This window comes from Grus americana, chromosome 15 (genome assembly GCF_028858705.1).
Source record: "Grus americana isolate bGruAme1 chromosome 15, bGruAme1.mat, whole genome shotgun sequence".
NCBI classification, from domain to species: domain Eukaryota; kingdom Metazoa; phylum Chordata; class Aves; order Gruiformes; family Gruidae; genus Grus; species Grus americana.
In genome coordinates, this window is record NC_072866.1 from 10,794,487 (window position 1) to 10,806,674 (window position 12,188).

The following is a 12,188-nucleotide window of genomic DNA, read 5'->3' on the forward strand; positions in this document are numbered from 1 at the left end:
TAGTTTAATGGAGAGACTATCTGTACTGAGGAGCCGAGAACGGGCTTAACTCAAGTGTCGGCGCCCTTCCTTCGGAGTTCTGACCTGGGCGCTTTACCTGTGGAAACACCTTGATACAACTGCTTTATAAAGGGGGTGGGAAAAGACAATACTTGATGGAAGCCTTCGCCTGCCCTGATCTGATATTCCGAGTAGTTTAAGGAGTTAGGACAGGCGCTGGGTACGGCCAGCGCTCCTATTGAGCGTCTTTATGGGAGGAGTCGGGCCCAGCCTGCGGTGAGCACGCCAGCCACGCTGTGCGGGGGACACGGGAGGGTAACAGGGCTCTGCGGGAGCCGATTGCGAAGCTGCTCCTACCACCGGGTAGCTGTGACCGGGGCCCGCGCTGTGACCGGCCGCCCCCAGGCGGGCGCGGGGTCGCGGTTCACCTCAGCAGAGCCCCGCCCCGTGTCCCCTCCCGGAGGCCGCCGGTCACGTGACCCGCCGTGCGGCCCGCATCACCCCGCGGGGAGAGCGGAGCCCGCTCCGGGTGTAGCGTCTGCGGGGCCGCAGGCGGCGGCTGGTCCCTTCTCGGCTCCCGGGGGTCGAACCCCATTGTCCGCTCTCTGCGGCCCCGCAGCGGGGCAGGGGATAGCGAGGGAAAGAAGGAGGCGTCTTCCGGATCGTCTCATCTTCCCCCCTCTCGCGTTGAGGTAATGGCTCTGCCCAGCCCCTGCGGACGGGGCGGCCGTGGGCCGAGTCACTGCCGCACCCGGGGGGGATCCTCGGGAGGGCAGCAGGAAGGACCGGCTCGGTACCGCGGTACGAACGGCCTCCTCCTCCCTCTCTCCCGCTTTCTTCTCCCTCTCCTCGCCGCTCCGTGGCGGCGGCGGGCTGGCAGCCGGGAAGCTGTCTGCCCCTCTTCCCCCCCCAGCTGCCGGTAGGGATGGTACGGGCCGGTGGGTCAGGCTGTGTCAGGCGCCCGCTGACACGGGACGGGGCGGGGGAGCCCGGAGCTGCGGTGAGTAGGGACCAGGACATGGGTGTCCGGGCACGGGGAACCTGGGCTGGGTCGGTCTCGGAGCGGGGAGGCCGGGGCTCGGAAGGGTAGGCCGGCCCGGGGCCGGCTAAGCCTGAGGCGTTCGGGTCCGGGGGCGCTGAGCAGGGCCGGGCCCGACCCGTTACGGCCTGAGGCCTCTGGGAGGCTGCGCCGGGCCCGGCACGGCCCGAGGTGTCCGGGCACGGAGGACTGGTCTGTCAGCACCCAGCCTGGCCCCGTATGACCGGAGGTGTCCGGGCACGGGGGGGTCCGGTCCAGTCCCGTTCCACGCCCGTGGGGCCTGAGGTATCCCGGCTCAGAGTCAGGGACCCGGGCACGGGGGGATCGGTCTGCTCTAGTCCCATCCCGTCAGGGGTTGGTCCTTGGTCAGGTCACCCCGTGGTGGAGTTGTGCTCGTCCCATAGGCTGAGCTTAAGGCCAGCCGCTCCTGGAGGGATATGGAGCAGGACTTGGATCAGTGAGGACTAAGAGATGCTTTAATATCTGTTGTGCTAATATTGTGTGCTTTCCTCCTTGCCTGCAGGAGGCCTGACGCATGTGCTGAGCTCTCACCATGAATGCTATTGTTGCTCTCTGCCATTTTTGTGAGCTCCACGGTCCTCGCACCCTTTTTTGTACTGAGGTTCTACATTCACCGCTTCCCCAAGGCGCAAGCAGTGGCGATATCTCTGGGCAGAATGAGCAGGCAGAAGAGGAAGAAGGTGGCATTCAGATGAGCAGTCGGATTCGCTCACACAGCCCAGCAGAAGGTGCCAGCGCCGACTCCAGCAGCCCAGGGCCGAAGAAGTCAGACATGTGTGAGGCAAGTGCGAAGATCTGCGTGTGGACATCGGTGGCCCTTGGCTTAACTAAAGGGCTCTTGGATTCTGTAATGCAAATTGAATTAAGAGAGGGGAAAAAAAAAAGTGAACTGCATGCCTTTTGTATGTAACTGCTAGTACCAGAAGATCTCCGAGTACTCATAAACTGTAATGATCCATAACAAGAGGATGAAGGAACTCTTGTTGAGTATGTAGACCTTGGCAAGATGGTGTCTTGAGGTCTCTTTAAGCCTTGTGATCTGTGATTCTCTTGTGGCTGAGAAATGCTCTCCTCATCCTTGAAGAGCATTCACTTTATTAGATTAGGTCTGATAATTTATAAATAATAATTTTAAGAGCAGTATTGATTAGGAAATAGAAAAAATGTAAAAGCAATTAAAACAGTGGAGAAAATGTATGTTCACAGTTGTTCTCATGCTTGTCTACTATTAGTACTTGTTCTGAGGTGTTTGTTGTTTACTGTCCTTTAGGTTATGGCCAGTTTTGTTAGGCCAGTTGGTTTCACAGCTGCCGTTAACTGAATTTTACCACTTGTAGAGCCAGCACCAGATTCACAATCAAATTAAATAGTGGAAGATGAGCATAAGAGCAGAGGAGGTATATCGCACAGAGTTCTGTGTGAGGAGCTGGGTTCAAATCCTGACCGTGACATATTTCTTGACTTCTAAGTATTTGTGTTCTTATCTATATGTGTAAGTAATGTTTCCCTACGGTTTGAAGGGAATATGCAGAGGCCTTTGGAAACCTTAGATAACTGCATGCTCATTTATGGCTGGATTTGCTTTTCTGTCTTCAGGGTTGCCGCTCTCTTGCAGGAGGACATCCTGGATACGTCAGCCATGACAAAGAAACTTCAATCAAGTACGTCAGTCACCAGCACCCAAACCACCCCCAGCTGTTCAGCATTGTGCGCCAGGCCTGTGTTCGCAGTTTGAGCTGTGAGGTAATTGTCTTGGAGTACAGGGAGAAGACCTGTTTATGGCCTCTTGTATCGTTTCAAATCCAAGATAGCGCCTTGCTGAGCCTGGCTGCTCTGTGCAGCCTGAAACAAGGAGGGAAAGGAGCTGGAAAGACAGACACATCCTGTTCATTCCAGGACTGGTGGGAATTTTTAAGGTTGATCTTTGATAAACTTGAGGATTCCTTCCTCTCACCTTGTGAGACCAAAAATTTCCCTTTCTTGTTTTTACTCCTATGTGTTTATTGGTTTTATATGTAAGATAAATTGTTTTTGTAAAAACGTTGGTATCTGTTGTTCAGTGCCAAGAAATATTTGATCTTTGTAGACCATTAACATTCAACATCTCATAGAATTGAAGGGAGAACCTTACAGATTAATGAGCATTTGTGTGTCAGGATCAGCAAAATCCCTTGTGGATTCTCAACAGTATCGTAGTTGAATAGAGCTGAATTCTTAAAGTACAGTTAAATTGAAGGTTTTGTAGTATTTGTCGGATACCTGTGGAGGTCTGTTTGACCCTGGATTTGGGATAGTAGCCTAAAAAAGGCATGTTTTATTCTCTGTTAGAGAGCAGGAAGCTTTATTCAGTTTATTACCATTTCAGCTGTGTGACGTGCTTAACTACTTTGGTGTATGTGTCCCTCCCCTTCAGGTCTGCCCAGGACGTGAAGGCCCTATTTTTTTCGGAGATGAACAGCATGGTTTTGTGTTCAGCCACACCTTCTTTATCAAAGACAGCCTGGCTCGAGGTTTCCAGCGCTGGTACAGCATCATCACTATCATGATGGACCGGATTTACCTCATCAACTCGTGGCCTTTCTTGTTGGGAAAAATCAGAGGCATCATTGATGAGCTTCAGGGCAAAGCACTTAAGGTAGGTCAGTGCACAGAGTCCATTTGACTCAACATTTAGTAAAACATTATAATAGTTGATTTATAGCTGAGTCAAGAAGCTGATCCAGCTCATTGTAGCCAGGGTGGTCATTAGGGTTGACAAGAGGATGGTACGTATCTGGGCATGTAGGAGAGAAGGAATAGGGTGTCTCTCTCATTTTAAGCCACTCATAACACTTTTCATGTTCCTAACTGCTAGACAATAGCTCTTTTAGGAATTTAAGTAACTAAAGTTGTGAAGGACAATGGTTTTGGAGCGCAAATGTTACTTAATGATGATTTTAGTCAATCTAAGAATAAGATGTCCCTTCCCTCTATTTTCCCGTAATTTACAATGTATTTTGGATGACTGTGTGCACTGCACCCTTTTCGCTTTATATTTTTGTTGGAGTTTTTTGGCTCAGCTTTATGTAAGCTTTTATCTTTTTCAGTCTCTTACCTTGCCCTTCTTCTGTGGTGTAGGTGTTCGAAGCAGAGCAGTACGGGTGCCCTCAGCGTGCCCAGCGGATGAACACGGCCTTCACTCCCTTCCTGCACCAGCGGAACGGCAATGCAGCCCGCTCTTTAACGTCACTGACCAACGATGAAAACCTGTGGGCATGTTTGCATACGTCCTTTGCTTGGTAATGCCACTTGTGTATCTAACTTCTAGAAGTCCTTCAGAAAGAGAATATTGCCATATTCTGAAAGGGCGGAAATGTGATTTGAGAGTTTGGGTATTTTTTTCTTGAGGTAGTAAGTTGGACTTTGCTAAGTAGTCTCTGAATGGGAAAGAGCTAAGCACAGAAAGACAACAGCCTGCTGATGCCTTTAGGACAAAACAATTTCTTGTTGCTGTGAAGTAAATGTACTAATGTGGCTGCTAATGAAAACCACGTCTCTTTAGATGGAAAGGCTTTGCAGTTAAAAAAGTAAGTATGGAAGAAAGCGAGAAAAGACACTCCTACCCCCAGCTTGTTGTACCTTGGATTCACACCGTTTGGCACAGTAGTATGTCTGTGGGAGTCCAGTTGCTCCAGTGCCTGACTCGCTCATCATACTTCCCTGGAAAGATGCCACAGGGAGGGTTGCAACACTGGCATGTGACTTGGGTGGGGGATGAGTATGTTGCACAAAGTAATCGCAAAATGGTAGGCCTTTCGGTGACTTTCAGTGACAGTGGTTATAAAATGGGTTGATAGTTACCACACTGAGGAAAGCATGGAGATGTGTTGAAAGGAAACACAAATTGGTTAGCAGTTGGATTTTTTTGTTGAGCTTGTTGCACCAAGTCATTTTTTGGGATTTTTTGCACCTAGCAAGTAGGCTTAGTGAACGCTACTTCTATTTCTTTCCATGTCTCCAGGCTTTTGAAAGCTTGTGGCAGCCGACTTACAGAGAAGCTTCTGGAGGGAGCACCAACAGAAGACACTCTCGTTCAGATGGAAAAACTTGCAGGTGAGATCGAAGTTTCCAGAGCTGGAAGACCCTCTGAGAATGTTTTGGATGGTAAACCACCAAGTCCTATTGTCTGCATCATAGTGCAGCCATCTCCCATCAGCTTTACCTTAGTGGTAGTCTCTGCAGTAGCTGACGTGCTCTCCTATACGGAGATGACTCTGACAGGAATGTGAAATCAAAGCCCTTGGCCCCGCAGGCTCTCTGCATGCACGTGTGGGGTTTGTTACTTGTGTAGGAGTGTTGTGTCATCATGATTATTGTTCTCTCTGGCTTCGGTTGGCCCTCCCAGTGAATCTCTATGGCCAGAAGAATTTTCAGTCACAACACATGGACTTCTTGCTCCTTTTTCTACAGAATTTCTAAAATCAAAGGATCATAATTTTTTCTTGCATTGAATTATTTTTTATTAATCCACTTAGACTAGAAGCTACAAAACTTGCCTCAAAGCTTTAGCTATGACTTTTAAAGCAAGAATAGAGAACGCATAGCTGGTCAAAAGATGTTTTTGTGTCCTGTAGAAGGTGAAAATTCCTTCTTGACCCTTCAGTGGTTATAGTATGTCTGAACTATGAAACTTCATTACCACCTCAGGTGTGTCTGTGACACCTCTACTTTCAGTCACTGCGTTCTGAACTCTCCCCACATATAGCCAAAATCAGAGGGCTGCAGTGTGTGTAGCCACTTCTGAGGCAGTTCCCATGCCTAGAGAGCAGCAATTTTTATGACCGCTCTACTGTTTTTTGCTAGACCTGAAAGAAGAGTCGGAAGGCTGGGATGGTTCCGAGGAAGAAGAGAAGCCTTCTTCCCAGCAAGATGTTGTGGAAGGGCAGGAGCTATCTAAATGCTCACCTGAAACATCTTTGATGCCAGATTGCAACAGCTGGAATGTAGCTCACAGAAGGCTGTCTGTCTTTCGCTCTCTCAGGCACATGAGACAGGTAAGAGAGGAGCACAGTTACTCTGATGCTGAATTCACGAGCTACTAACTTCTTTTCTCCTGATAATGTTTTTTGAAAAGATGTGTTTATTTCCTGCAGTCTGCACTTCTTTCCTGGTTCTGTGTTCAACACAGTGCCTACACAACTAGTAACACAGCCTTAACTGCATCTCTGAGGACTCCCCCTTCCTCTGAGATCACGTGGGCCTCTAGTGATCATTGGTCATGTGGGATGGGATCATATGATTTCTCTTAAATTCTGCACTTTTCTTCTTCCCAAGAATAGTGACAATAATTTAATGCAGAGGTCGTGCAGCATTTTCAAAGCCAAGTATTATTTGCTTAAAAGTGTTTCAGAGGAGAAAAAATCATGTACAAACAAAACAATTGGTTCTGTACAGATCTAGCTTTTATCCAGTGCTTCCAGTTACCTGGCTGAGAGGGAAGGTTCAGTGCACTTGACCCACAGCCTCTTTCACACCAGCTTGTTTTCCTGGACACTCTTGACAAATACCTACTTTATGTCTTTAGCCTCCTTTTGTTCTACTGTCTTCTAATTTAAAATACTTCAAGCTATTGAACTACACACCTGTATTGAAAGTGTGTGCCTTCAGAGGCTTGTCTAAGAATATTGTGTCACCTTTCATGCCTGAATTGCTGTTGTGAACATAACCCAGATCAGCAAAATCCCTGAAAGTTGTTATCATGTAATAGAAGTCCCAGACAGCCTGTATCCATCTTAACAAAACTGCTAATTTGGCCAACAAGTGGGCTGATTGATGCTGTACAGCCAGAGCGCTGAAGAATTTGGAGCAACCTAGAAATGAAACTGTAATTCTCTTAATGTGCTTGATAGTGAATTGGATCATCGATTAGGCATGTTGGCAAAGTGGTACTTTGCTGCTGTTTGTTCTTGAAACCATAGATGGGGGCGAATATTGTTTTGCCTGACACCTTTCGCGCCTGCCAAAGAAATACTTGATCTTGGTGCTGTGGTTTAGAGCTGTTGCTCTCTGCACAAGACCTGCTAAATTTTCATGTTCATTTCTGCTGTTCATTTCTAGCCATTTTCTTATGTGACAGTCATGTTTTTGACAGGGCAGACTGGTTATGAAAATTAATGAAATGTCCAATGCAGAATGTTTTGGTTTTTTTTTTTTCAGGTTCTTGGGGCATCAGCATTCCGCATGCTGGCTTGGCATGTTCTGATGGGGAACCAGGTCATCTGGAAAGCTCGAGATTCAGATCTTGTCCAGTCTGCTTTTGATGTGCTACGGGTAGAAACTTATTCCTTTGTTTCCTGGCTGCATATTTTTACATATATTTCTCTAGTAGTCCAGCCTTCATAATGACCTGTCTTTGACATGTAATCCTGTAGAGAATGTGTTCTGTGTGGTTTTGTTTCTACAAACAAAAAAAACCCAAAGCACCCACCAAACAAAAAACCCTCAACCTTTGGATGTCTTGGTTGTCCTCAGCAGCTGCATAGTCTTTCAAGCTGAGTAGGATACTTCTAATCCCTCAAATCAGGAGCGTCTGCATGAGCAGTGCTCTGCGTCTTGGCTGTCCAAGTCAGGGAGAAAATTGTACTTCGCTAGTTTAGCTCCAGTGTTTCTCTTGACATGTTTCCTTCCTTCTTTAGACCATGCTGCCTGTTGGTTGTGTGCGGATCATCCCCTACAGTGACCAATATGAAGAGGCATATCGGTGTAACTTCCTAGGGCTTAGCCCACACGTCCAAATCCCATCCCACATATTATCATCTGGTAAGAACCTGGTGCAGAACCCTCTCCCTATCATCTTGTGTTAAAGGACACAAGATTTTTGTATTTATTTTTTTAATTAAGTATTGGCAGATAGCCTAACAGTGCTGCATGAACTAAAACCTGTATCACTTTGGTTTGTTTTCCCCATATCCGTGCCTGATCAGGGCACCTGCTTTGAGCACTGATCTTACTATAGCTGACAGCCCTGGTTCCTACTGAGGAAAAGGCTAATGCTGGGTCAAGTATTGTAAGCTGAGAGGGCTGTGCTTTCTTGGAGCAGGGTATGTAGCTGTATTTTAGAATCTGGGCTAGTACAGTTAATGTTCTTTTGGGCTCTTGTTGCTCTAGAGTTTGCAGTCCTTGTGGAAGTTCGCACTGCTACCCGGTCCAGTCTCTACCCAACCCTGTTTGATGATGAGCAGTCCCTCAACAAGTATGAGTTTGTTGTCACCAGCGGTAGCCCTGTTGCCGCAGATCGAGGTGGGTGATTTGAAAGCAGAAAGAACTTGTATTACTTAGGTTTAAAGAGCATCTTGATCTTTAACTGGTTTTTATGCTGTTCGTGTACTAGCCCTTAAAGAAGTCTGAGTAGAAAGCCAGGTCAGTATACAACTGGGGTACTGCTATTTTAGGTGAGGTTTACCAGAGTCTGTTTAATTACAAAGGGTTTGCTTTCCCTGATCAGCATTTTGCTTATTAGTTTTCAGAAATGAGAAACGAATTTTGTAACATGAGAACAGTAGCAGTTGTAGGGAAATCTGTCTGTAACCCACAATGAACGTTTTCTATCCTGGAATACTTGTGTGTTTATTTTGAGTAAGTCTAGCTTATAAGGACCATGACATTACTCATCCCCCATGTTCCACTTGATAGACAAGTATGACTGATACAGAAATCCCAGACCTATTTTTTTCTCCTCACTTTGTTCAAGGACTTGAACACTTGCAGCTAGATGTGATTTGAGTCAGGTCCATCAGTCTCGTGTTTTCTAGGAAGTCTTAATTTAGATTAATTGGCCTCATTGACTGTTTCAAAAGACTTCACAGATGGCTAATCCTTCCTGCTCTGTCCTCTGAAGGTATAGGTGCAATGCAAAGCAGAGACACTCTCTCTAGTGTTCTTCCTGTGCTCCAGGAGCTGTTGTAGGTCCTGCATGTACAATTGCAGTAGTCTGCTCTGCATCCAACCAGTGGCATGTCCAGAATCTTCTGGACAAAAATAGTCACTGAAGGATCTTTTCTCCACCACAGCATCAAACTTATTAGGCCATGGACTGCTGGGAAAATAGCCTCCTAGGAAATTCCAAAAGGTGGTACAGGAAAGGAATGCCTTGGGTTGGTTATCCATTTGGTTTTTTACTAAGTATCCTGGAACCACCCTTAACAAGAGGAACATTAAATCAAGAGTAAGTGGAGACTATAAAATTGAGGGTTGATATTTTTATATATATGTATGCATATTGTACCTGTGTGCATGTCCCAGGATCCTTCACAAAATTCCATGTTGCTTCATGAATCAGACATTTTTCTAGTGGGATGATCTTTAGCTCCTCTTCCATGGAAGTGAAATCAAGGCAGGCCACTGGGGGGTATAGTTTTCCACCTTGTAGAATTGGTAGGTTTCTTCCTGACCCGAGGAAGATTATTATCTGTGAACTAATCAAACCAAATTCTATGTTGAAATTGGCTGTGCTGTTATTAATAACGTAGCTTTCTGCATATAGAGGAAGCTGCATTAATGCACCAGACTCTACTGGTGAACAACAAGTGCAGGCAAGTGCTCTGGAACAGAATAAGAGGTGGAACAAATGTGTATTCTTGTCTGTAATTCCAACAGGCCATAGAACAAATGGTCTAGTCTTTGCTAACAATTCCTAGTAAAGGTGTAAGTAGGTAAGCTGTAGCTTGTGTGTCCTGTTTCTCACCCTTTCCCCTCTCTTTCTGACCCTGTAGTTGGCCCTACAATCTTGAACAAGATCGAAGCCGCCCTGACCAACCAGAACCTTTCTGTAGATGTTGTGGATCAGTGCCTTGTTTGCCTGAAGGAGGAGTGGATGAAGTAAGTACAACTACATTGCTTTCAGAGAAACAGCTTTGGCACTAATCCTGGAACGGTTACAGGAGAGTACAGGACAAACCTGTAGTCAGGTAACTTCTGCTTTAGTCTTGAGACTAGTTGGCTTTACTGTTGGGAGCTAAGAATATCGGAGTTGTTCTACTCTAGTCCTAACTCTCTTTTTGGCTTTCAGCGGTTCTTAACCTTTACGCTTCAGTTCATGCATCTGTAGATTACCGACGTGACAATACTTGTCTGCCTTTGTATACCTTACGAGGATTAAGTATGCAAATACATATATGCCTGTCAATGTGCGCTATATTCCAGTGCAGATAACATGCCAAACAGATGTCATGATTGCACCTTCAGGCGCTACATTTCAAAGGTGCAAGCAGTTATAAAGGAAGACCAGACAGTCATGTGAAATAATTCATGGAACACTATGATTTTGTGAATTTACCTGAAGGCCAGACGGGCACTAGATGTGTCTCCCAGGGAGACTCCCAGTTGTCACAATTAATTGTTTTACTTTCCACTAGGATGAAAAAACAAACTAGAATTATGCATATTACTACTGAAAGGAATAATCCCCCTAACTAATCCCCCCTTTTCTTGTCCTCTTCTTCCCGCCGCTTTCTTCATTCAAAGCATGAGAATAGTTTCCATGGGATGTTGTTTGAAGCTTTTATTAACATTTAGTTGCAGTAGGTACCAAGAGAAGCTACAGTTACTGCTTGTTCCCTGTTTGATGCATGTGAGTCCACTGTCATAGTGACAGGAGTTTCTTGTTTCGGCAGTAAAGTGAAGGTCCTCTTTAAGTTCACTAAAGTGGACAGCAGACCCAAGGAAGATACGCAAAAACTGCTGAGCATTTTGGGAGCTGCGGAGGAGGACAACGTCAAGCTTCTCAAGTTCTGGATGACTGGCCTGAGCAAGACGTACAAGTCCCACCTGATGTCAACAGTTCGCAGCCCAACGTCCTCAGAGTCCCGGAACTAAAGGGTGCCCGACCACACTTGCTGCCTTCAGATAATAGCAGGGAACCCCAAGTTCCCACTGCTGAGCCTGCGGCATGTGCATTAGGCGGATAGTGAAACTTCATCGCTATTCTTCTGGTCCTCAAACTAACTTGAAGAGTGACTTGAGTCTTCTCTAATTGCTGTGAGACTGGACTAATAAGTGCTGATAAATAGTGCTGCTGTCTGTCCTGAAACTCAACTCTAAATCTAGACCTCCACACTCAAGACTAAAATACAGCAACACTCAAAGAATCAGTGTGAAGTAATTAAAATCCTGTACTGTCCTCATTAAGCATTATGGTGCAGCAGTAGACCTCAGTTTTATGTTTCATTGGCAAGACTTGGATACCTGTGACAACATCGAGAACTCCTGGGAGTGGATACAGTTAATCTCTCCGAATCCCACATAAATCTCCTAAATGCCTGAGAGAACAAGAACCAAAAATAAGTGACATGTCACAGGGTATGGATCACGTGTAAATTATTTCAAACCACTTTATGCTTGGATTTAAGAAGAGACTATTTTCTGCTGTAGCATAAGTCAGGATATCCTATTGGAGTCCTGTCACTCCACTTTATTTATTTATATCTTAACTTGACACAGTTTCAGCATTTGCTTTGGAAATCTTGTCTGGGAGGGGGAATCGTAATAGAAGAAGCTCAAAGTGTGCAGCCTGCTTGCCTCTCTCGAGGGTAGAATACTCGCCTTGTTTTGCCTGTGGTTGCAAAACTTCCAGGTAATGAAGATAACCTCACCAGGATAAGGTTGCTGGTGTTCTTCTGTCTTCAGAAATAGTTTTCTAACTTCCTAATTAAGTTAAGCAGAAAAGATCCAACCTGTAGGTGCTCCCTTCTTATATCACTCTATAGTAGCCATTTTGAATGCTTAATAGTTCATGGAAACATTGGTGCATTTTTTAATTACCTAAACAGATATTCCTTATCTGTATTGTAAGGAATTACTGTTTCTGTTGTGAAGTCTTTTGTTTGTTTGTTTTTGGGGTTTTTTCTGGATTGTTGTTGGGAAAACTTGACATTACCGCAGACGTTTTTAATCTAGAGGCAGGTTTTACCCAGGTGACCTTCTACACTCATTCGAACGAGACTCAAAGTTCAGAGGGGATGTTCCAACTTGTCACGAGTTCTGTTCTTATGTATAAAATATGCAGGTTGATTTTTGTTTGGAACATCTGTAATATGGAGACAGGCATTAAATCTCATTAAGAGCTATTTTTGTAAAATGGACAAAGACTAGT

At 45.6% G+C, this 12,188-nt stretch overlaps 1 protein-coding gene across 5 annotated transcripts; it reads left to right on the plus strand.

The window, feature by feature from the left end:
• Positions 1 to 467: 467 nt before the first annotated feature.
• Positions 468 to 12,181, plus strand: FLCN (folliculin). Of its 5 annotated transcripts, none has more exons than XM_054843057.1 (12): positions 468 to 692; positions 1,563 to 1,841; positions 2,657 to 2,803; positions 3,474 to 3,695; positions 4,178 to 4,338; positions 5,061 to 5,152; positions 5,903 to 6,093; positions 7,256 to 7,369; positions 7,735 to 7,858; positions 8,207 to 8,338; positions 9,811 to 9,916; positions 10,711 to 12,181. In XM_054843057.1, exons 2-12 carry the CDS (start codon positions 1,593 to 1,595, stop codon positions 10,910 to 10,912), a joined length of 1,740 nt encoding a protein of 579 aa, XP_054699032.1. In that variant the 5' UTR covers positions 468 to 692; positions 1,563 to 1,592; the 3' UTR covers positions 10,913 to 12,181. The 5 variants fall into 5 exon arrangements, with proteins under 5 accessions (XP_054699032.1, XP_054699035.1, XP_054699034.1 ...); XM_054843059.1 differs by lacking the exon at positions 468 to 692 and adding an exon at positions 710 to 801; XM_054843058.1 differs by lacking the exon at positions 468 to 692 and adding an exon at positions 750 to 1,000.
• Positions 12,182 to 12,188: the final 7 nt, after the last annotated feature.